We start from the raw sequence: 21,939 nt of genomic DNA, 5'->3' as shown, positions 1-21,939 counted from the left end.
TTGCTGGATGTAAGGTCTTTAACTGGCTCTAATCTATTAGCACAGATTCTCTTTCCACTGCCCATCTAGTATTTCTTCTCCCTGGTGCTGACAGCTATAGATGCTCAGGAGCATGTAAGTCCATCTGCTGTGGGTGTTCTCTTATCACTGTACATAGCAGCAGTGCTTCTTGTATGATTCAGTACACTTTGTGTGACCTACCCATTCTGAAAAGGGCAATTGTGTCCATCCATCCCTTCGTTGCTAACACCAAGGGCCTTTTTAGACAGGCTGTGGGGTTGAGCTACGGATAGTGAGCGTCAATCTTGTTGATAGTTCTCTTTTCCAGACCATTCACAAGGTCTGATCAGTTGTGCAACCAGGCTTTGCAAATTTATCATTATCCGCTGATCATAATGATAGGTAGGCGATAACAATGATTTTATGGTAGCACAAAAAATGTAACCTGCTGAACAACAGTCATTTAATCATTCATCGGCTGATCGCTGGCCAAAATGGTCACTTACTTGATAATTGGCCTGTGTAAAAGGGCCATGAAGCAAATCTATCACTGTTCTTCCCAGAACTACACTAGGGTGTAGTTGCAGCAGACACTGGAACACGTCCAATGCTGAACTCCATACACAAGCCCTATTAATAAGTATAGGGCTTGTGCATGGAAGTCGGTATTCAAATGCCCAAGTTACACTCATCTCTATCAGCATTTCACTCCTGGTGGCTGGATAAATTGGATGCAGCCCTAGAGATTCCTGGAAAACATCATGCTTTCCTGGCAGCCCTAGGGCTGAATCCAACTTCTCTAGCTACCGGGAATCAAATGCAGAGGGTTCAGCAAGTTCGCTTTGACTAGAGACAACTGCTTTCAGCTCCATTCACTGTCAGGCCATGTTCTCACTACGTATGTTTCGTAGTAATCATGGCCGTTGTTGGCGATCCGCAACAATGGCAGTGACTACTACGGTATTCGCGTCATACTGGCTACACTCCAGCCGGGATCCCTAGCGGTGCCATAGAAAACTGACATGTCAGTTTTCTGCAGCTGCTATTCATTAAATAGCGACCGCAGAAAAACTGTCAGTGCACACAATTGAGCGTGCCTCTCCGGCCGCACACTTCATTGTGAGCAGTGGGGAATTCGAATGTGGGCGCATTCAGCGGCAGTGAAGATCATCAGGCTGGTACCGCAGTACCGGCCAGGGTGATCTTCTCTGACACCGGCCGCTCCATGACCCGACATGTTACGCCATGTGAACATAGCCTCACATTGCATAGTTATATTCTTAAAGGGGTTATCCAGCGCTACAAAAACATGGCCACTTTTCCCCTACTGTTGTCTCCAGATTGGGTGGGGTTTTGAAACTCAGTTCCATTGAAGTAAATAGAGCTTAATTGCAAACTGCACCTGAACTGGAGACAACAGTAGGGGGAAAAGTGGCCATGTTTTTGTAGCGCTGGATAACCCCTTTAAAGTGATATTTTTAGCAGCCTGCAGTTACAGGTTGCCAATGCTACACAAGTGAATACAGCCAACAAAATGTGACATGGATACACAGGAATGGAGAAATACCTGAAAAAGAAAAAATATAAAATGAATAGAGGTAAATTAAGATATAAAAATAACAAAGCCAGAAATAATATTAAAAATGCAATCTGATTGCTATGAAAACCATGCTCCTAGTTCTCCCAATAGGCAATATTTCAGATAATTCCAGACACATTGCACTGCTATTGGGGGAGAACTGGGGATGTGGTTTTCCACAGCATTTAGATGACATTCCGAATGCATATGTGAAAAACCCTGCCTTAAAGGGGTAGTGTGGCCTTTTTCTTTTTCTGCTTAATTAACACACATTACAAAGTTATATAACTTTGTAATGTGTGTTAATAAGCGGTCTGGCCCCGTTCTCCCCTCCCCCCGTAAGGTAAATAAAGTATACATACCAAAACACTGTCGACCCTGTCCTCTTCTCACAGGCGCCATCATGGGTCGATGTCATCACAGCAGGGGGCGGTCCTGGTCTCCTTCCTCTCCGCTGTCTTCCACAGCAGTGAACGGGAGAGGGAAAGGCGGCTGGCCGCACTAGCACTTTAAGTTTCACATACTTTTTCCACTCACAAATGAGATATTGGATAGTTTTCCTCAAAAAAACAAGTGTAATATTTTTGACTCATTGTTTGATTTTATCCTCTTTATTTACTTTAGACCTTGTATTCAGATGTTCTTCAAAAGGAAAAACCTACCTAGAAAACATCTACTAGATACAGGGCCGTATTAACAGCTGCTGCTGCCCTAGGCACTATACCTGAAGAAAAATTGTCTGAATGGCATTGTCATGGTTTTTAACTGCTTAAAACACAAATTTCCACATTGAATCAATGATTAGAGCCGTCTGCATATTGTCCGAAGTAATTCTCACCACAGGATTGGTAAGTAATAGCTCCAGACGTCACAGCCATACCAGACCTGAACATACCTCCACACCAGATCTGATCATACCTCAACCCCTACACCCTCAAAAAGACACCAGATTTACTGGCAAGTCTGAACGTGAGTTGTTTTCTTCCCCCTGCTACCTGATGCTGCCCCCCTGCAAGGTGCTGCCCTAGGCACCAGACCACGGATGCCTAGTGGTTAATACGGCCCTGACTAGATACACCCTGGTGCCTGTCATCTCATGGTTTGGTCTAAATTGTCCCAAAACTTGTGCAACAAGGATCTGCTGATGTGGTGACAGCACACAATCAGGGGAATGACTGGGGTGAAGCACTCAGCCGAGTACAGATTCTCCCCACTTTCCATGCTGCTGAAGATGGCTCAGTAGAGAGTCTATGCCAAGACAGCATGGATAAACTTGTCTGAGCACTTCTCCCCGCTTGTTCTAGTGAAGTGGTGACTACAGATGAGCGAACCGGGTTCAAGTCGATCCGAACCTGAACATTCGGCATTTGATTAGCTGGGGCTGCTGAAGTTGGATAAAGCTCTAAGGTTGTCTGGAAAACGTGGATACAGCCATCTCTAGTGGTGACCTCAAAACCCAAACCTACCCCCCCCCCCCCCCAACCTACAACTTAGAATAATTCTCTATGAAATGTCAAGAATATTTCTGAAATGACAGGGACACTATGTCCTGTATGTTGTGAGGTGAGGCCTCCACGTATAAAGACTTGTCTTCCAGCATATTCCACAGTTGTTTCATAGGACTGAAATGAAGGAAGTTTTGCACTGTCAAACCTGGCTTGTTGTAAGTGTTATATTGATCCCTATAAGCAAGCAGTTGTTCATAAGACTTAAAGTGTAGGGAAAAAATACAAATAAATACTAAAAAAAATAAAATAAATATTTTTTAACTAAAAAAAGGTGAACAAAAAAAATGTTATAGATCCTGTAGGATGAACAGTCTTTTTTGGGGTGATATTAGATCTCAAAAATGAAAACCAGTCAAAAAGCCCCACCTGCATTTAAAATTGTGCCAATAAAAACAGATCATGGTGCAAAAAAAAAAAAAAAAAAAAGGCCGATACAGCTGTTTATAAGGAAAAACTATAGGAGTAAGAATTGGACAATTTAAAGCATATTGATTTTTAAGAAATAATGTAAATGCAATAATGTACTAGTTAAAAAAAACAAACACATTCAATCTTGTAGTAATTATAATGACCTAAACAATCAAAATAACATGTACGCTTCACCACAGTGTAAAAGAAGACAGATTCACTTTAAAAGACACACAAAAAAAATGTGATTTGCAACTGGTTCAAGCAGGTATTTATGCTGCCGCTGCCAATTTGTCAAAGAATTACTTAAAATTTCAAGAAATGTATAGCCCCTTCTCACCCTTTGAATCCCTACTCTACTTATAATAGCTTAAAAAATAGACAAGAGTTGTTTTTTTTACATGTTCTTAAAGGATATTTAAAACAATAACCAAAGGCTCACATTTTTTGGAGAAAATATTATTTTATTTATAGGGATATACATTCAAGATAACAATGCAAAATAGAGGTTAGTCCTATTGTTTATATCAAAGGTGTTTAAACTACAATTCCCATCATGCCTAGCCAGCTGTGACAGGAATTTTTAATTTGCAACAGCTGGAGGGCCACAGGTCTGACGCCTGTGGTTTGAACACATTTTCTTTAGCAGTTTTAATGCAGTCCCTTGACATGACCTGTTAGGCCTATTCTGCGATAGGAGACGAAATTCCCCTTGACATATCTGAATCTCACGATTAGTGTTATATGGCATGTCCCACCATTATGGTTTTATAAAAACAAGTCTCCATCCTCATTTACATGCATCAGCTTACAGTGTATGTCTAATTTTCTATATCTTTGACTAAAAACAAAAACCTAAGAAACTCTACCAACCATTTCTCTCGTTGTTAGTATATCCCTAAAATTTAGATCAGACTCCTTGAAGTCCGCCATGCTTACACTCCCACAAAAATGGATATCAGATGGTTGTCACAATCCACCCATGTTACTACCACTTAACAACATTATTCATCCTTGACAAAGAATACATCAGAACAGATGATCATATTTAAGGGACTCTTCTAGCCTTGTGATGTATGGAGATGGTGCCCATTTTTTTTTTCCAGTCCTAACTTAATCTTGACCAAGTCCTCCTTTCTCCTCTTTATGCAGTCGCTCATGTTTACTCAGAGAAGACTTGTCCCTGTAACATTTCCCACAGCATGAACACACGTATGGCTTCTCCCCAGTGTGAATTCTCTGATGGACTACTAAGGACGATTTATCACAGAAATGTTTGCCACATTCTAAACATATAAACTCCTTCTCTCCGGTGTGAGTCCGGTAATGCCTTTCCAAGTTCCGTTTTTCACTAAAATGTCGCCCACATTCCGAACAAGTGTACTGATTCTCATGCGAGTGGATGTTTTGATGTTTTGTTAGAGAGGATTTGTATGCGTAGCATCTACCACACTGAGAACAAACATATGGCTTCTGGCCTGTGTGTATCCTTTGATGAATGATGAGCGACAATTTATTGCTCAAATCTTTACCACATTCAGAACAATGAAATTGTTTCTCATCTAAGTGAGTGTTTTGGTGCCTTGACAACTTGCCTTTCTCAGCAAAACATTTTCCACATTGAGCACATTCAAATGGTCTCTCACCGGTGTGAGACCTTCCATGCCTCACCAGTTTACCTTTTTCTGTAAACCGTTTCCCACATTGTGTACACTCAAACGGCTTTTCACCTGTGTGGCTTCTCTGATGCACCAGGAGCTGATTACTGCTCTGAAAACATTTACTACACTCTGAACATTCAAAAGGTTTCTCTCCTCTGTGAATACGCTGATGTGCAGAAAGCTGGGTACTATCTGAAAAATGTTTTCCACACTCAAAGCATTTTTCACCTTTGTGAGTTCTTTGATGCCTGGCTAGCTTGGCTTTTTCAGCAAACTTTCTACCACACTCTTTACAGGCATACGGCCTCTCGCCAGTGTGAGTCCTTTCATGCCGGGCTACCTTTCCTTTTTCTGAGAACTGTTTCCCACAAAAAGAACACTCAAATGGCTTTGCTCCAGTGTGACTTCTCTGATGGACGAGCAGTTGGTGACTTGTAGAGAAAATTTTACCACACTCTGAACATTCATATTGTTGATTGTTGGATGTTGGATGTTGAATGTCTTTAGACTCATAATTTTGTAATATCTTCTGCTCAACATAACACTGATGTTTTCCCAGATCTGTAATATTACCAAAGCTTCTTCCACATTCCACACGTATATATTCAGAGTCTTCATTTTCTTGGCTTCTTTTAATGGGAGAAGTAACTGAGTTCTCTTGCTTGAGTTGTTCCCTCTGTAAATGTGATAAAACTGCACTGGGTGCATACAGGTTTTCTACCATAGTATTGTGGTCAGTGAATGAATCTGGTCCCTGCTTTTCATGAAAAAATGGGCATTTTGTATGATTTGTGGTTAAATGTCTGTCAGTGGTTGACGCTCCACCTAAATCGGATTCCTCCTTAGGTAGAAATTCGTGTGTATGATTCATTGGCTTAAAAACATCAGAACCTATTTTTACCTTTTTCACTTCAAATGTGCAAAGTTCTGTAAGATATGAAGGATTATATATGTCAGGGTCTGTGAGACCTCTGCCATGATATGGGTCTGATTCTTCCTTAATATAAGAGGAGACATCTTGTTGTCCATAATCTATGGGTGCATAAATGACAGAATTAATAGAATTTTCTCTGTCACATAAAACATGCTCCTCCTTAACATGAATAGATGTATATTGTATATGATCTTTGGGTGTAAAGACTGCACTGTCCCTGATGTATTTAACATCAGGTGGCACTGGTTCCTCCTTAATATAAACAGATGCATCTTGTCCATTATGATCTGTAAGTGTAAAACTGGCAAGGTCTGTAGGATTACCGGCATCACATGACACTGGTTCCGCCTTAATAATTACTGATGAGTATTGTCTTGTATTATCCACTAACATACTAGTGCTGGATTGAGGGACTTTGCAATCTTCCAATAGAAGAAACTGCTTGCTTTCCATTTGAACATATCTTTGAATATGCAAGGGGTTTTCCATTTACAGATTAATATTATAATCCTTGTTAGTAGCTCTGAGATCGGAAGGAGATGTAATGGTATAGAACACATCCAGCTTCACATACATCTGTTAAGGTGAAAAAGGAAACAAAATTATATGTTATTAAGTAGGCAAAGTACAGAGGCAAAATTTACAGAGCTCTATTGTTAAAGGGAAACTCCAGATAAGGAAAACTAGTTTTCTATTAAAAGTACATTAAAAGTTATATAGATGTGTCTATACAATGTATTACCATATCTGTGCGGTTCTGCTGCACTGGCAGCTGATAGAAATCCAGAAAGTGAAGAAAAATGGCCTCTGTGCCAATCCACGTTGTCTCCTGCTCCTTCTGCTATCCCACCTTAGGAGACAAAGATGCCTCTGTCTCACATTGTGTGTGTTTGCTGAGCGCAGGCTGATGATGCAGACAGGGGGCAGGGCGTGATGTCACAGTAGGTTTGGCTGGATCCCCCAATCCCCTGAGTGATTCACCATCTCTCACCGGCCAAAAGCAGCTGCTGCGCTGATTTTACTGATTGTGCAAAAGTCTGCAGTAAAATTAGGGCTATCTATACACATGTTGGAGTTTCATTGTAGTACTGCATCATATTCACAAAAATTATGCAGATAACAGATGCTTCATCATAATATCTGCATGGAGATGAAAAGAAAAAAAAAATTCAAAAAGTTCTTTACTTTATTTCGATATTAGTGTTACAGTTAGAGAATACAGCGTGCTGTGTAGTGTTACAGGTAGAGAATACAGCGTGCTGTGTGGTGTTACAGGTAGAGAATACAGCATGCTGTGTGGTGTTACAGGCAGAGAATACAGCGTGCTGTGTGGGTGGGACCACAATGAAATTATAAAGTACTGCAAATAATTCAGTAACACAATGAAACTGCAATGTGTGAACACAGCCTAGATGTTCTGCCACAGATTTGGGGGGGGGGGGACTGTGAAGAACAGCTGATGGAAAGCATTTCATTATGCAACCTGTAGTACTGCGTACAACTGCTCAACCAGGAAGTACAACCACACAATACAGAACAACCCCCCCCCAAAAAAAAAACAAAACCACAAAAAAAAACTAAAAAAAACAAATGGATTTTTGGTAGTTTCAAAACTGGGATAGATAGGTAAGTAATGCTAAATGCTTCCACAGAAGTTTAATATTTTTACCTCTACCTGGTGTTCCCCTTTAAAGGGAAGTATCTAACCTGCTAATATGTCGCTATGATAAAGGTAAGTTTCCTCAACGTTAATGGAGAACTATCAACAGGTTAGACAAATCTAACCTGCTGATATGTCCCTATCGCACAGAAGATGCTGAGGAGAAAAGTACACCTCTTACACTCCTCCTTTGCGCAGTTAGTCGTGTTCCCTGGAATCTGGTGAGACTGTTAGGAGCACTACCCGTCCCACCAATCTGGCCCACCCCCGGCCAATCTACTCCATTCATTATCATTAGAGAGGGGCGGGCTGGCTGGTGTCGGATCGGCATGATGAGAGAGGGCAGTGCTCCCAAAAGTCTCCGTGGGGACCACGAGTAACTGCACCGGAACCACGCTCAGGAGAAAGGTAAGAAACATACCTTCATCCTCGGCATCTCCTGTGTAGTAGGGACATATCAGCAATTTAGATTCGACCAACCAGCTGATAGTTCCCCTTTAAGAGTGTAATCCATATGGAAATATGTAGTTTTGGTGCACTGCCCCCCGTGCAACGATCGCGAATTACCAGTGGCTTAAGTAGTTGGATGCAGCCATAGGGAGTCCTGGGAAACATGGATACAACTGTATCCATGTTTTCCAGGACTCCCTAGAGCTGCTTCCAACTTCTTCAGCCACCGGTAATCAAATGGTGAACGATCGGACTCGTGTATGCTCCAATGCTCAGCAATGTTCGGAAGCCCATAAAGAATAAATGGTGTGCTTCTTCATTCATTGGGAAGCCATTTATTCTCAGTTGTTGGGATCTCTGGGTGGTCCAGCACATGATCCCAACTAATTAGTTATACACAGGATAGGGGATAACTTTCTGAAATGGGAGTACCCCTTTAAGTACATCTCATAAGTGCTGTAAATGTACAATGAGCTCACCCAGGAATTCATGACAGTGATTATCTCTTAGTAACACTGCAACAATTGCATATAAATACACAAGGGGTGTGCTTACCTTACCAGGACACACAACAGTCTGGTAGCAGGAAATAGAGATTGGGCACAGTAAGGAATTATGGGAATTGTAGTTCTTTTGCAGAAGCTGGGCTGCAGGAACTTATATATTGCTGTCAATTCTTCCTTATATATAATAGTATTGTCTGCATGGTATTTAGGGTTGAATTAGTGATCTATATCTGCAGGAGGTATCTATTACATATGCAACAATGTAAAAGGCCAGGTGCACTTTCACAGGCTGCTGGTAGATGATTAGGACTTCTACAGGACCTTTGATGACGTCATGACCACGTGATCAATCACCAGGATGTGCTACTGGAGTAGCTAAAGGACCTGCGATGCCTATACGGTCACGTGAATTACCCTGGTCACGTGACTGTGCAATGTCGTCACCTCCGAGAAACCCGTCTACTTCACTAACGCTATACTGGACCAGTTGAATATGCGTCGGTTTCGGTAGTACTGAAGCAGATCGTACGCTTCTCCTACCTGCAGCCATCTGCTAATGGAACCTCTGCGGACCCTATAGCCACGCCCCTCGCGAATAATATTTTTTGTTTCGCGTAGTGACGTCACCAGAATCCTAGCGAGGGGAGGAGAAAACTGTGCTCTGTAATTGGTCGTCACCTCGGACGCCATTTTCTTGTAGCCTGCATCGCGGGTCTGAAGAAGATAGCAATAAAAATCCTACTGGATGTATAATGACGTGGCAGGAAGGGAGGTCGCTGCCGTCAACTTGGGTGAGAGACTCGAGAGGCGCTGAGGGGGCAAGCCCATGACCTGAGACAGGTGAGGCCGGCCTGGACTGCATGCGAGTCACGTGACTACAGCCCTGCAGACGTATAGGAAGGCTGCTGGCCCCTAAATAGTTAAACTTTATTGACAACATTTGTTCACGTTAGTTACCAGATGCCTCTGCTAGTGGGGAGAATGTTACTGGCTTGTTATAGGTCAGATATGTGAAAATTGTCATAAAGAACAAAGGGGAGGCTCATCAAGCTTTATTATGGTAACATTCTCCTTGTTGCCCATAGCAACCAATCACAGCTCAGCTTTCATTCCTCATTGCTCTGGTAAAATGAAAGTTGAGTTGTGATTAGTTGCCATAGGCAACTAGGAGAATCTTACTATAAGACAGCGCCTCAATCTCCTCAAGTGTCTCTGATGCCTGTGGCAGCCAATCACAGCACAGCGTTCATATATGTAATGCAGAATATAAAATAAAAGCTGTGTTGTGATTGGTTGCTATTGGCAATAAGGACAGTTTTTCTTTTAGACTGTGTTCACACATAGCAGAATTTTTCCCGTACTGTCAGTTTTAATAGGTTTACATAGTTGCAGCGGAATTTTCAGCCCGCTGTGAGTATGTAAACGCCGCCCCCCTTAACCCGCTGTGTTTCAGCCTGCTTCTGGAGCTCCCGCCTCCCCGACGTCTCTCTCAGCCAATCAATTCCCGCCACACCCACTGATTAGCTAAGCGGGACGTTAGGGTGTCGGGAGCCACGGAAGCAAGACGGAGCACAGACCGGTAAAGTATTCACCTGGGCGTGGCTGTTTAAGTGGGTGGCAGTTACATACTCGCAGCGGGATGAAAATTCCGTTGCGACTATGCAAACCTATTGTAACTGACAGTATGGGAATCTCAGCGGATGAACCCACCCTGAGGGTACAAACACACACACCGTATACACAGCGTATTTTCTGCTGCGATACGCAGCAGGTATGCAGCAGATAAGATCTAAATAACTGAACACAGCATCAAATCTGCACCATCAAATCTGCTGTGTATAGGGTGTGTGTGTTTGTACCCTTAGGGTGCCTTCACACCTACCGACTCGCAGCGTTAATAACGCTGCAAGTCGGCTAGGTCTTGGCAGATCACTGTCAGTACATACATGCAGCCGGCCGCCTCCAGCTCCGCGCTGTATACATACCTCCTCGCTCCACGGGGTCCCGGCGTCCTGCTCTCGCGCCCGGCCATTCAGTGTGTTGCCCTGCCGCAGCCACTGATTGGCCGGGTGGGAGAGAAGGACGCCGGGACCCCGTGGAGCGAGGAGGTATGTATACAGAGCGGAGCGGGAGGCGGCCGGCATCAGAAGGGGTTAAGCGGCCGGCAGATTTACATACACGCAGCGGTCGTTCAGACCACTGCGTGTATGTACTGACAGTGATCAGCCAGGACCTAGCCGACTCGCAGCGTTATTAACGCTGCGAGTCAGTAGGTGTGAAGGCACCCTTAGACAGTTTAATGGTGTTGTGGTAGTGCTCCCACTGCTGGTTTTGAGTCCCTGAGCATCGCTAACACCCCCCCCCCTCTCCAATATGGTGCACATGACCAGTAGTACACACACAGGCCTTACTTAGATATCTAGTGCTGGTGACATAGTGCTGGTGAAAGTGGGTTGTACAGGATGACTGTTCTGCTGGTTTTACACAGTGCAGTACTATAGATGGCATATGAAGGGGAGAAGAGGTTACTGATGCACTGATTTGCCAGACACTGTGAGGTGAGACATAAGAAACAGCAACAGCTGAGAAGAATAAAGGGAGGAGGACATTACTTTGCAGCTCTGTGGTCATACAGCAGTGGGGACAAGGGACAAATGTCATGAGCTTTATGGGTGGTCAGAGATGCAAGGAAAGCTTTGATTTACTTTTGTGGATCATCTACAGCCCAGGCACTTTCAGGCTTTCCTGCTTTTCTTCACATAGCAGAAGCCCCATCCCCATTTCTTGTGTTTTGTTATAGGTCTCTCATTAACAGTAACAGTCATTTTTGGTTGATGGTGTTTAATGTAACAAACCCTACACTTTTAACTATTTTAGTTGAGATGGGAATACCCCTTTAAGGTCTACTATGTGCTGGAGAGAGAGAAAGCATGAGAGAGACTGGGCTGTGTACCTGCAAGCTGAACCTGTCTGCCTGCTAAAGATTTCCAGAAAGGTAAATCATGGGTTCCCTCTCATCTCCGAACACCCATAAAGCTTGTGGCAGCTGTCTCTTGTGTAAGTATCACTTATGTATGACCACAGTGCTGTAGTGTAATGCTCCCCTCCTTTTATCTCCTCAACAACTATAGCGTGTAACCCCTTATCGCTGCTGCTGTTTATTGCAGTTCTGCTCTTACAGCATCTCGTAAAAGCCAGTGCATCAGTAACCCCTTCTTCACTCCACGTCATCTATATTACTGTACTGTATAAATCATCCCCCAGCCCAGTCAGCCTGTTCTGTGCACTTATATCGCATTATGTTATAAAATAGCAGTTAGGATTAATGGCGTGTTTACACTATTATCTGATTTATCTGAGAGATTTTTTAAGCCAAAGCCAGAATGCATTTGAGAAAAGAAGAAATCTGTTTCTCCTTTATGACCTGTTCTCTGTTTATAATCTGTTCCTGGCTTTGGCTTTAAAAATCTGTCAGATAAATCTCTCTGTGTACTACTGGCAAACAGCCCAGCCCTGGTCCTGCTCCTGAAATGAAGTGAATGAGAAGTAGAAGAACGGTCAATTGGTAAGGGTACTATTGCACCAGCAGATTATATGACAGATTTTTTTTTGGAGCCAAAGCCAGGAATGGAATATAAACAGAGAACAGGCCATAAAGGTAAGACTGAGATTCCTTGTCTTTTCAATACCACTCCTGGCTTTGGCTTACAAAAATCTGTCAGATAATCTGTTGGTGCAATAGTACCCTTAGGAGATTTTTAGAAATCTTTTTGAAAGGGCAGGCTCACATTAAACGTGTGCAGACAGCTGGCAAACATAAAAATCAACATAAAACTACTCACCACCCGCTGCTTCTGCCTTCATAACAGCAGCAACTGTGGGGTAGTGAAGAAAGAAAGTATAGTTTTTTTTTTTTATTTGGTTTTTATAACTGCACTTAAAAAATATATATTGGACAACCCATTTAAAGGGCAATTTTCATCTGGGGGTAGTTATGCCCTATCCACAGTATGCACAGGATAGGGCAACTAAGAAAACGCTGGAACCCCCAGTGATCTTGAGACCAGGGATGAAAATCCCTGCTACATTCATTCACTAGGCAACCACCCAATGCAGCTTTCCCCGCAGCTCCAGGATCCGTTTCAAGTCCGCACAGATCCCGCCTTTTCCCTTGGCCACCTCATCCCCGGTCCCAGCAAAAAAGTCCCCCCCCCACTGGAGTACCCCTTTAAAGGCACTTCCTTTTCTCTCAATAGGTGACCCCCTCCCTCTCTCCTCCATGATCGCTGTCAGTCTCCAAGGTCCTTACCATGGACAAGAGTCACTTGATTGACACAATATTAAGTCTCACAGTGGATATAATCTACTTGCTGACTGGAGAGGTAAGGGATTTCTGTCTATATCGCAGTCATTTATGGGGAGATGGCGGAAGTGGTTAAAGGGGTAGTTCAGCAAAAAATACATTTCTATCATATCAACTGGTGCCAAAGATTTATAGTTTACTTCTGTTAGAAAATCTCAAGTCTTCCAGTACTTATCAGCTGCTGTATGCCACGCAGGAGGTGATGTGTTCTCTCCAGTCTGACACAGTGCTCTCTGTTGCCACCTCTGTCCCTGACAGAAACTGTCCAGAGCAGTAGCAAATCCCCATAGACCCCCCATACCATTTCCTGCAGGGCATACTGCAGCTGATAAGTACTGGAGGACTTGAGATTTTTTTTTTTATAGACGTAATTACAGATCTCTGGCACTTGCTAGCACCAGTTGATTTTAAAGAAAAACATTTTTTGCTGAATTACCCCCTTAAAGGGTCCTAAAACTAATGAAGAAATTGACATATCCATGACTACATTAGCTTTTTTCCCCTCTATATACAGGATTATGGTGTTGTAAACCAGAGTTCGGGTGAGCGACTGCTTCCCAGCAGTAATGCATATATGTTATTAGGATGGAACAGGAGCCAGAGCCCAAACCAGGATAAAAACAATGAGCATGAGATCCTAGAAATCACCCACAAGATCATTCATCTGTTGACTGGAGAGGTGAGCGCTGCACTGCTACACCATAGGGATATTATGTGTCTGTATGGTTGGATATTTTACACTTGTGTGTCGCCTGTAAGGTGTCAATGTGTCCTGAAAAAAGAGGCATACTGGTGCTTGGGTTCAGGTAATGATAGGCCCCGCTTCCTTTACACTATGGCCTAAATAAAGGTGTTTTTTGTAATGAAAATAAAAAACAGGCAACAAAGGTAAGTTCTGAATGCCTTTATTGATCCCTGACCAGCAGTGCCACCAGCTCAGTAGGCAGCCAGGGAGTCCCTTTAAGCCATCTTCATCTATAATTAGACCAGTGCAACAGGGGGCGTAACTAGAAATGGATGGGCCCCATAGCAAACTTTTTATCCCCCCCCCCTTGCAGTTAAAAGGACATTTGCAAAACCCAGGAGGCTCGCTCGTCCACTAGGTGCTACAAATGATGACAGCTCCGTGGGCCCAGTGTATTGCAGGAGTGGGCCCCATAGCAGCCGCTATGTCTGCTACAGTGGTAGTTACGCCTCTGCAGTGCAACATTGTCTACATTTTAATCTTGCAATTCTATTATATTTAGATCAACTTTGTGGGATTCTTTATCTACACCTCCAGGTTTTATTAACCTTGCTGTTTCTGGCTGCCTAGGGTGAAGACTTGATTGATATTAAGGTCGAAGTTACTGAGAAAGAGGATTTGTTTGGTAGTGATGGTCAGAAGTGTGAGGAGGAAGACATTCCAGTCAGTATCATAACAGGTAAATAATATATTTCATTAAAAATTATATTCTCTCTTTGTCCCCCTAGAAAGTCATATTACAATGCCCTCATGTCAAGCTACTCAGTCAGCGTTGGATACGTTGGAATGTGACATGCGTAGTAACTTATAAGGGACCTACAAGGAATGTAACCATGTCAAGAGGACATTCTCTATGCCAAAATGACAGATGTGTTTTTAAAGCATTACTGTCATTTGCAGTAACTTTTTACATGTCCTCATACATCTGAAAAGTTAAAGGGGTACTCCGGGCTAGGGGTATTTTTACTGTATGGTCGGGAAGGGGGTAGATATAGACGCTGCCGTCCACTTACCACCCCCGTTCCAGCACCGGGTCCCGAATCTCGCCGCCCCATTTCCTGGTCTGAGCTGCAGCTTAAGACATAGCGTCTCAAGGCAGCTCAGCCACTCAGCGGCCGAGGTGTGACCCCACTACGACCGCTAAATGGCTGAGCGGCCTTGAGACGTCACGTCTCAAGCTGCAGCTCAGACCAGGAGGCGGTAGCCGGACGGGAGAATGGGGCAGCGCGATCCAGGACCCGGCGCTGGAACCGAGGAGGTAAGTGGACAGCGGTGTCTATATCCACCCCCTTCACGGCCATACAGTAAAAATACCCCTAGCCCGGAGTACCCCTTTAATGATCACACTGGATCCATTCCTTTGCTCCATAGACTAAAATAAAGTCAACAAGTCATATTTGATTGACAGCCAGGAAGCACCAATCACTGCCATACACTCCCCGCAGCTGTGTCTCAGGCTCTAAGTCTCTGGAATCAGCCACTTTTAGGGACTTTTTAGAAGTAACTGAAAAAGACAGTAACTATTTAAAGGAAATGGTCTCCTTACAACATCCTTATATATGAGTACATGTAATATATTCAGCATTCTATGTTTATATCAAAACTGTTCAAGTGTTTTTGGGCATAAAAGTTAAAAATATATATTATATATAATATTTACTGATTGAGCATCACATATCGAAATAGTTTATGCAGGGACCTGCATGTTCCTGATTATAAGATTTTGTGCTGCTCAATGTTTTTTCATCATTCATAAATATTCTCAATAAAAATTCTGATTGTAAAAAAAAAAAAAAAAATGTTTATATAAAAACAACTATAAAATGGACAGGGGTATTCCATTCAATCATGACTTTTGATATGTTGCTGCCTATAGTGAGACTAACAATTCCTTCCATACTTGTTGTTATCTTTTCAGTCTCCTTCCCTCAGTTCCGAGCTGCTGCTTTCTGCTGAAGACACAAAAATCTGTGTGTGACCATTTTTCTCTGTTTCCCCCTCCCTTCTGAGACGGCTGATGTAAACAAGTCCCTGGCAGGCGTTATCTGCAACTTTGTAGCTTCTTCGATCAGAGTGAGTTAATTAGCAACTTAACCTACCCAGCATTACAAAGAAGCTACAATACTGCAAATAAAGCCAGTCAGGGACATGTTTACACCATCTCTCTCAGAAGGGAGGGGGGAGGAGGAGTGAAAAGCTTACACACAGATTTTTGTGTTTTCAGCAGAAAGCAGCAGCTCGGAACTAGGGGAAGGAGACTGAATAGATAATAAGAAGTATTGAATGAATTGTCAGTCTCAGTATGGGCAGCAATATATCGAAAGGTATGTTTGAGTGGAATACCCCTATTAGAGCAGTAAGACTTAAACTGTGTCCCTATGATCAAGGTGGGAAAAGGACCTGGATGTCTTTCTTAAAAAAAAATAATTACAGGTTATGGGTATTGGCTTTTTGGGGATTTGTTCTGTCATATTTGGTGTCTGTTTCATAAGGATTCATACCTTCTTTGGAACAACACCATAGGAATATAGATTGTACTCAATACACCTGTGTATGTGAAGGAATTATGATTGGATTTGGAACCTATAGAGGTCACATATGTAATTTATTATACACACAGGTGTATATAATGTATTCAGTAACAATCAGTCTTTTTTACAGAGGAATATCTCAGTTCTCCCAGTCCTGTTGATTCACACGATCCTTCAGAACAACATGACAGTGTCCCACAGGATGAAAAGGTAGATAACAGAAGTTACCCAATGGGCCAAAAGGGGAATTATAACATAGCAAGAGGCTTTGGAAATGTACAAGTCTGAGCAATGGGAGAGCTAGGAAATAGGGAAAACTGGTATGTACCTAGGGGGAAGGCTTTTCACAGCAGTATATAGCTGTAATTGTCCACTCATGTCAGGTGATGGATGAAGCAATCATTCATTTTTTCTTATTTATTTATAAAATCCCTTTTTTTTGCATAAACCCTTGTTAGGACTGCAGACATAAACTTTCAACATACTGAGAGTATTTAGTACAGATTAAAACAATGGTGTTTGTTCATGGACATCAAACACATGGTAATTAAAATGACTGTACATGAAACTTTATATTAGTGCTATTCTGTTTGTTCAGGATGAAAACCTGGAAGATGCAAGCGATACAGTTTGCCAAAATAGGAATCAAAAAGACAAACATGCAAACACTGACCATCTATATAAAGAGGAAGGAATACCTACAGATACCAGCATAGGTAAGACTTTCCCATAATTTCAAATTTCTTAAAAAAGCATGTCTGGATTTGTTAGATTAACCCTGCTGTCATGACTGTTTTTGGGCCCCTAAGCATCCTTCTTCATGGTGCACAGCTATTATTCATTCACTCCAGTTTAGGATATGGGACCAGAGCTTGGCTGTTTTCCAGTAGTGCACACATAGGCCTTTCTTTCCCTTAGTTGCCTACTGAAAACACAACACTCGGTTCTTACTTCTATGCCATGACATAGTGCTAGGGACTAGAGTACAGCCATAGGCTATGTTCACGCAACTTACTTCACAATGTATGGCACAACGTGTTCACATTGTATTAAAACAACAGCTGTTGTTTGCTACAGAGTTTGAAATAGTTGACATGTCCATTATTTCCAGTCGTTGTGCATTAATTTCAGTGCAATTTTCAATGCAACAACAGCCGTTGTTTGACACTCAATACAACAACCGTTGTTTGTAAATGCCAAGCAATGGCCATTGTTTATATGTTGTGTGAACATAGCCGTAGGCTGTATCCGTGTTTTCCAGGACTCCCTAGAGCTGCATCCAACTTCAGCAGCCACCGCTAATCAAATGCTGCACACCTGGGTTTGGACTAACCCATTCTTACTTGAAATTTGCTTAACTCTACTAGGGATTATTCACTGAGTAGGCTTACTCTGGGGGATGATTTACACAGTACAGTATTTTAAAAGGCTGGTGTAGGGGAGAAGGGGTTACTGTTGCACTGGGTTCACAAGTTGCTCTGTGAGCAAAAAAACATGAAACAGCCACACCAGTGAATGAGTTACACTGGGCTACTGTTGCTGCTGCTGACAAACAATGGGGGGCAGAGTTTTCACAATGCAGCATTATAGACGTATAGTATTATAACTGGTATTTATATGATAGACACCTGCCTAGAGAAGACTAGCTCATCAATTGTAGGTACACAGTTCAGGCTTTAAGTCCTTAAAAAATTGTTACTTGTATAAAAAATACCTACATTCTTACTTTTTCCTTTCCAGCAGATGGACGTAATGGCAGAAATTACACTAATAAGGAATGTGATGTGTTCCCTTCTATCCATGAAATAGAATGTAATATCCATCATGGCTCTCCTACCAAAACTGTAACCAAGCGAAATGCCCACCGTATGCCACCAGCACGTGTTTCTGAACGAAAATATATTGCTCTAAGGGATGAATATTCCATTAAAGTTACTTTGCAGCAGGACAATCCTGAAGATGATAAACCGTTTTCTTGTCCTGAATGTGGGAAAGGATTCACAAAGAAGTCCTCTCTAGTTAGGCATCAGATTGTTCATATGGGTGATAAGCCATTTTCCTGTACAGTTTGCAGTAAATCTTTTGCTCGTAAATCAACCCTTGTTGAACACAAGAAAACGCACACTTGTGAAAAGCCATATTCCTGTTCAGACTGTGGAAAATGTTTTGTAAGGAGAGCAAATCTTTTAGACCATCAGAGGATACACACAGGAGAAAGACTGTTTTCATGTCCCATTTGCCCAAAGAGTTTCACCAACAAGACTATTCTTGTGAGGCACCAGAAAAGTCACACGGGGGAGAAGCCGTTCTCATGTTCAGAGTGTGGGAAATGTTTTGGACACAAATCTGTTCTTGTTAAGCATAAGATTGTTCACACTGGTGAAAAACCCTTTCCATGTTCTGAGTGTGGCAAATGCTTTACACAGAAAGGTAATCTCATGGAGCACCAGAAGATCCACACGGGGGAGAGGCCATTCTTTTGCTCTTACTGTGGGAAATATTTCACCAACAAAGCCGTTCTTATGAGGCATCAAGTGACGCACTCAAAGCAGAGGCCGTTTTCCTGCTTGCAATGTGGCAAATGTTTTATGCACAAAGCAAATCTTGTTAAGCATGAGAAATCTCACATGGTAGAGACTTCAGAATCTGAACAGAACGCACTTACTCTGTGACAGAATTTTTTTTATTTGTAAATTTAAATCCTATATCTGTTGATATATATATATTAGTATAATGGAAGTGATGAAAAACATTCTTTAGTCTTATGACAAAGTTAAAAAAAATAAAAACTTCTATGTGCCGCTTGTCTTAACATTGAGAACAACCATTTGCTTAACAAACATGTGTCCCGGCCCAGTCACTGATTGGCTGATCGGGCAATTGCTCAGCCAGGTACGTGACTGTGCAGCTGGAAGAGCTGCCGGCGGCTGTTAGCTTGCGGAGTGGTAGTACGGGGTAAGTAAAGGTTAATTTTGTATTAGCATTCAGTGAGAGAGCAGCTGGCACTACTGTGCAGAAAACTTCAGGACTGGCATTTACTGGGGGGCTTTCCCTTACTCTGGTGGTGCTACACTTCTATAAATAGAAGTCATGCTTTTCTTCAGTGAGTGACAGAGATAACAGCAAGTACGTTCCACAGAGCACTTACTTGCTGTTATTCCCTGAAATAAAACATCACCATTACTTATTATTTTTTTTTAGGTCATGAGACTTCTCCTTTAAAGTGATTCTGTACCCACAATCTGACCCCCCCCCCCCCCCCCCCCCCCCAAACCACTTGTACCTTCGGATAGCTGCTTTTAATCCAAGATCTGTCCTGCGGTCCGTTCGGCAGGTGATGCAGTTATTGTCCTAAAAGAATACTTTTAAACTTGCAACCCATGCCAAATGGGAGTATCTGTGCCCTAACTTTGCACCACCCCTCTGTCCTTCCTCCCCACCCTCTTCATCATTAGGAATGCCACTGAAACATTTTCTCCATGCTGAACATTGCACAGGTCCTTAACAATCCAGCCCATGTTCCGGGCTGCCACAGGTGGGGAATAGGAGGCAATCTCCCTGGAGCATTCCTAATGATGAAGAGGGTGGGGAGGAGGGACGGAGGGGTGGTGCAAAGTTAGGGCACAGATACTCCCGTTAGGCACGGGCTTTAAGTTTATGCGTCTGTTCACACGTACAGACTTGCTGCGTAAAACTCGCACAGAACTCGCATCAAACTCGCATGAAAGTAGCTGCCTTTTTTGTGGTGTTGAACTTGCCTGTGAAAATCATGTGAAAATCAAAACTCGCATGTAAAAATCGCACCAAACACGCAGCAAGAATACACATACATTGACTTGATAGCAATAAGTATCGCTGTGGATTTATGTGCGAGAAACACAGCGATAAATATGCAGCGAGTCTGTACGTGTGAACAGACCCTAAAGGTAGAAAACCACTTGCCGGATTTGCAACGAGTCTCGCTGCGGATCCTGTCCCTATACTTTCAATGGCAGACAAACACGCAGCAGGGATGTACATCCCTGCTGCGAGTTTGTCCGCAGCCCGCCCCGTTAACCCCCCGGCCGCCGGAGCTGATACTTTACCTGATCCCGGCTCCGGCTTGCTTTGGCGGTTCCCAGTGTCTTCAGCAAGCCGGAGCGGGGACCAGGTGAAGTATATGCTCCAGCCAGCTGCAGCGATCAGGTGGCTGGGGCTGCAGGAGGTGTTAAAGGGGCTGCGGGCGGGCGCCTGGCTGGAGCATATACCTCACCTGGTCCCTGCTGCGGCTTGCCTGACACCAGGAACCGCGGAAGCAAGCCAGAGCCGGGATCAGGTAAAGTATCAGCTCCGGCAGCCGGGGGGTTAATGGGGTGGGCTGCGGACAAACTCGCAGCAGGGATCCCTGCTGCGTGTTTGTTTGCCATTGAAATTATAGGGACAAGATCCGCAGCGAGACTCGCTGCAAATCCGGCAAGTGGGTTTCTACCCTAAAAGTATTTTTTTAGGACAATAACTGCATCACCTGCCGAACGGACTGCTGGACAGATCTTGGATTAAAAGCAGCTATCCGAAGGTACAAGTGGTTTGAGGGTCAGATTGTGAGTACAGAGTCGCTTTAAGGTGCCCACAACCTTCAATAACTGACGGCCAATTGACCATGAAGTTTTTCCTGTGAGTGCCATGCACTTCTTCTTTATTGTGTCATTTATATTACCTTTTGAAATGCCACTCACCAAAAACATAGCACATACAGAACATAAAAAGTAAACAATGAATAAAACAAAAACTTTATTGAAATGTTATTATAACATCCAAAACATCATAAAATTGAGTCCCTACAGTTTTTAAGAACAATGTCGGAATGCTGGGTGCAAAAATATCACACAAGGGTACGTACAGTTAGGGCCAGAAATATTTGGACAGTGACACAATTTTGGTGAGTTGGGCTCTGCATGCCACCGCATTGGATTTGAAATGAAACCTCTACAACAGAATTCAAGTGCAGATTGTAAAGTTTATTTTGAAGGTTTGAACAAAAATATCTGATAGAAAATGTAGGAATTATACACATTTCTTTACAAACACTCCACATTTTAGGAGCTCAAAAGTAATTGGACAAATAAACATAACCCAAACAAAATATTTTTTTTTTCAATATTTTGTTGCGAATCCTTTGGAACCCATGGACATCACCAAACGCTGGGTTTCCTCCTTCTTAATGCTTTGCCAGGCCTTTACAGCCGCAGCCTTCAGGTCTTGCTTGTTTGTGGGTCTTTCCGTCTTAAGTCTGGATTTGAGCAAGTGAAATGTATGCTCAATTGGGTTAAGATCTGGTGATTGACTTGGCCATTGTAGAATGTTTCACTTTTTTGCACTCATGAACTCCTGGGTAGCTTTGACTGTATGCTTGGGGTCATTGTCCATCTGTACTATGAAGCGCCGTCCGATCAACTTTGCAGCATTTGGCTGAATCTGGGCTCAAAGTATATCCCGGTACACTTCAGAATTCATCCGGCTTCTCTTGTCTGCTGTTATGTCATCAATAAACACAAGTGACCCAGTGCCATTGAAAGCCATGCATGCCCATGCCATCACGTTGCCTCCACCATGTT

At 42.9% G+C, this 21,939-nt stretch overlaps 2 protein-coding genes across 8 annotated transcripts in view; one reads left to right on the top strand and one right to left on the bottom strand.

Moving 5' to 3' along the window:
• Window positions 1-3,971: 3,971 nt before the first annotated feature.
• LOC138800063 (zinc finger protein 420-like) overlaps window positions 3,972-21,939 on the bottom strand; it is an 80,051-nt gene continuing 62,083 nt past the window's right edge. The window contains exon 13 of the mRNA XM_069981870.1: window positions 3,972-6,579. Coding sequence (XP_069837971.1) covers window positions 4,609-6,579 — 1,971 coding nt within the window. The 3' untranslated portion in view covers window positions 3,972-4,608. The remainder of the gene's footprint in view (window positions 6,580-21,939) is intronic.
• LOC138799590 (zinc finger protein 629-like) lies at window positions 9,103-19,143 on the top strand. Of its 7 annotated transcripts, none has more exons than XM_069981009.1 (8): window positions 9,103-9,546; window positions 11,584-11,763; window positions 12,963-13,088; window positions 13,584-13,748; window positions 14,385-14,493; window positions 16,476-16,555; window positions 16,944-17,061; window positions 18,089-19,143. In XM_069981009.1, exons 3-8 carry the CDS (start codon window positions 13,017-13,019, stop codon window positions 19,015-19,017), a joined length of 1,473 nt encoding a protein of 490 aa, XP_069837110.1. In that variant the 5' UTR covers window positions 9,103-9,546; window positions 11,584-11,763; window positions 12,963-13,016; the 3' UTR covers window positions 19,018-19,143. The 7 variants fall into 7 exon arrangements, with proteins under 7 accessions (XP_069837110.1, XP_069837109.1, XP_069837105.1 ...); XM_069981004.1 differs by having other exon boundaries at window positions 9,104-9,546; window positions 11,584-11,701; window positions 18,086-19,143; XM_069981003.1 differs by having other exon boundaries at window positions 9,104-9,546; window positions 18,086-19,143.

The sequence above is a fragment of the Dendropsophus ebraccatus genome, chromosome 8, assembly GCF_027789765.1.
Source record: "Dendropsophus ebraccatus isolate aDenEbr1 chromosome 8, aDenEbr1.pat, whole genome shotgun sequence".
NCBI classification, from domain to species: Eukaryota; Metazoa; Chordata; class Amphibia; order Anura; family Hylidae; genus Dendropsophus; species Dendropsophus ebraccatus.
Note: the sequence above shows the minus strand (reverse complement) of the source record. Positions and strands in the feature narration are given on the sequence as shown.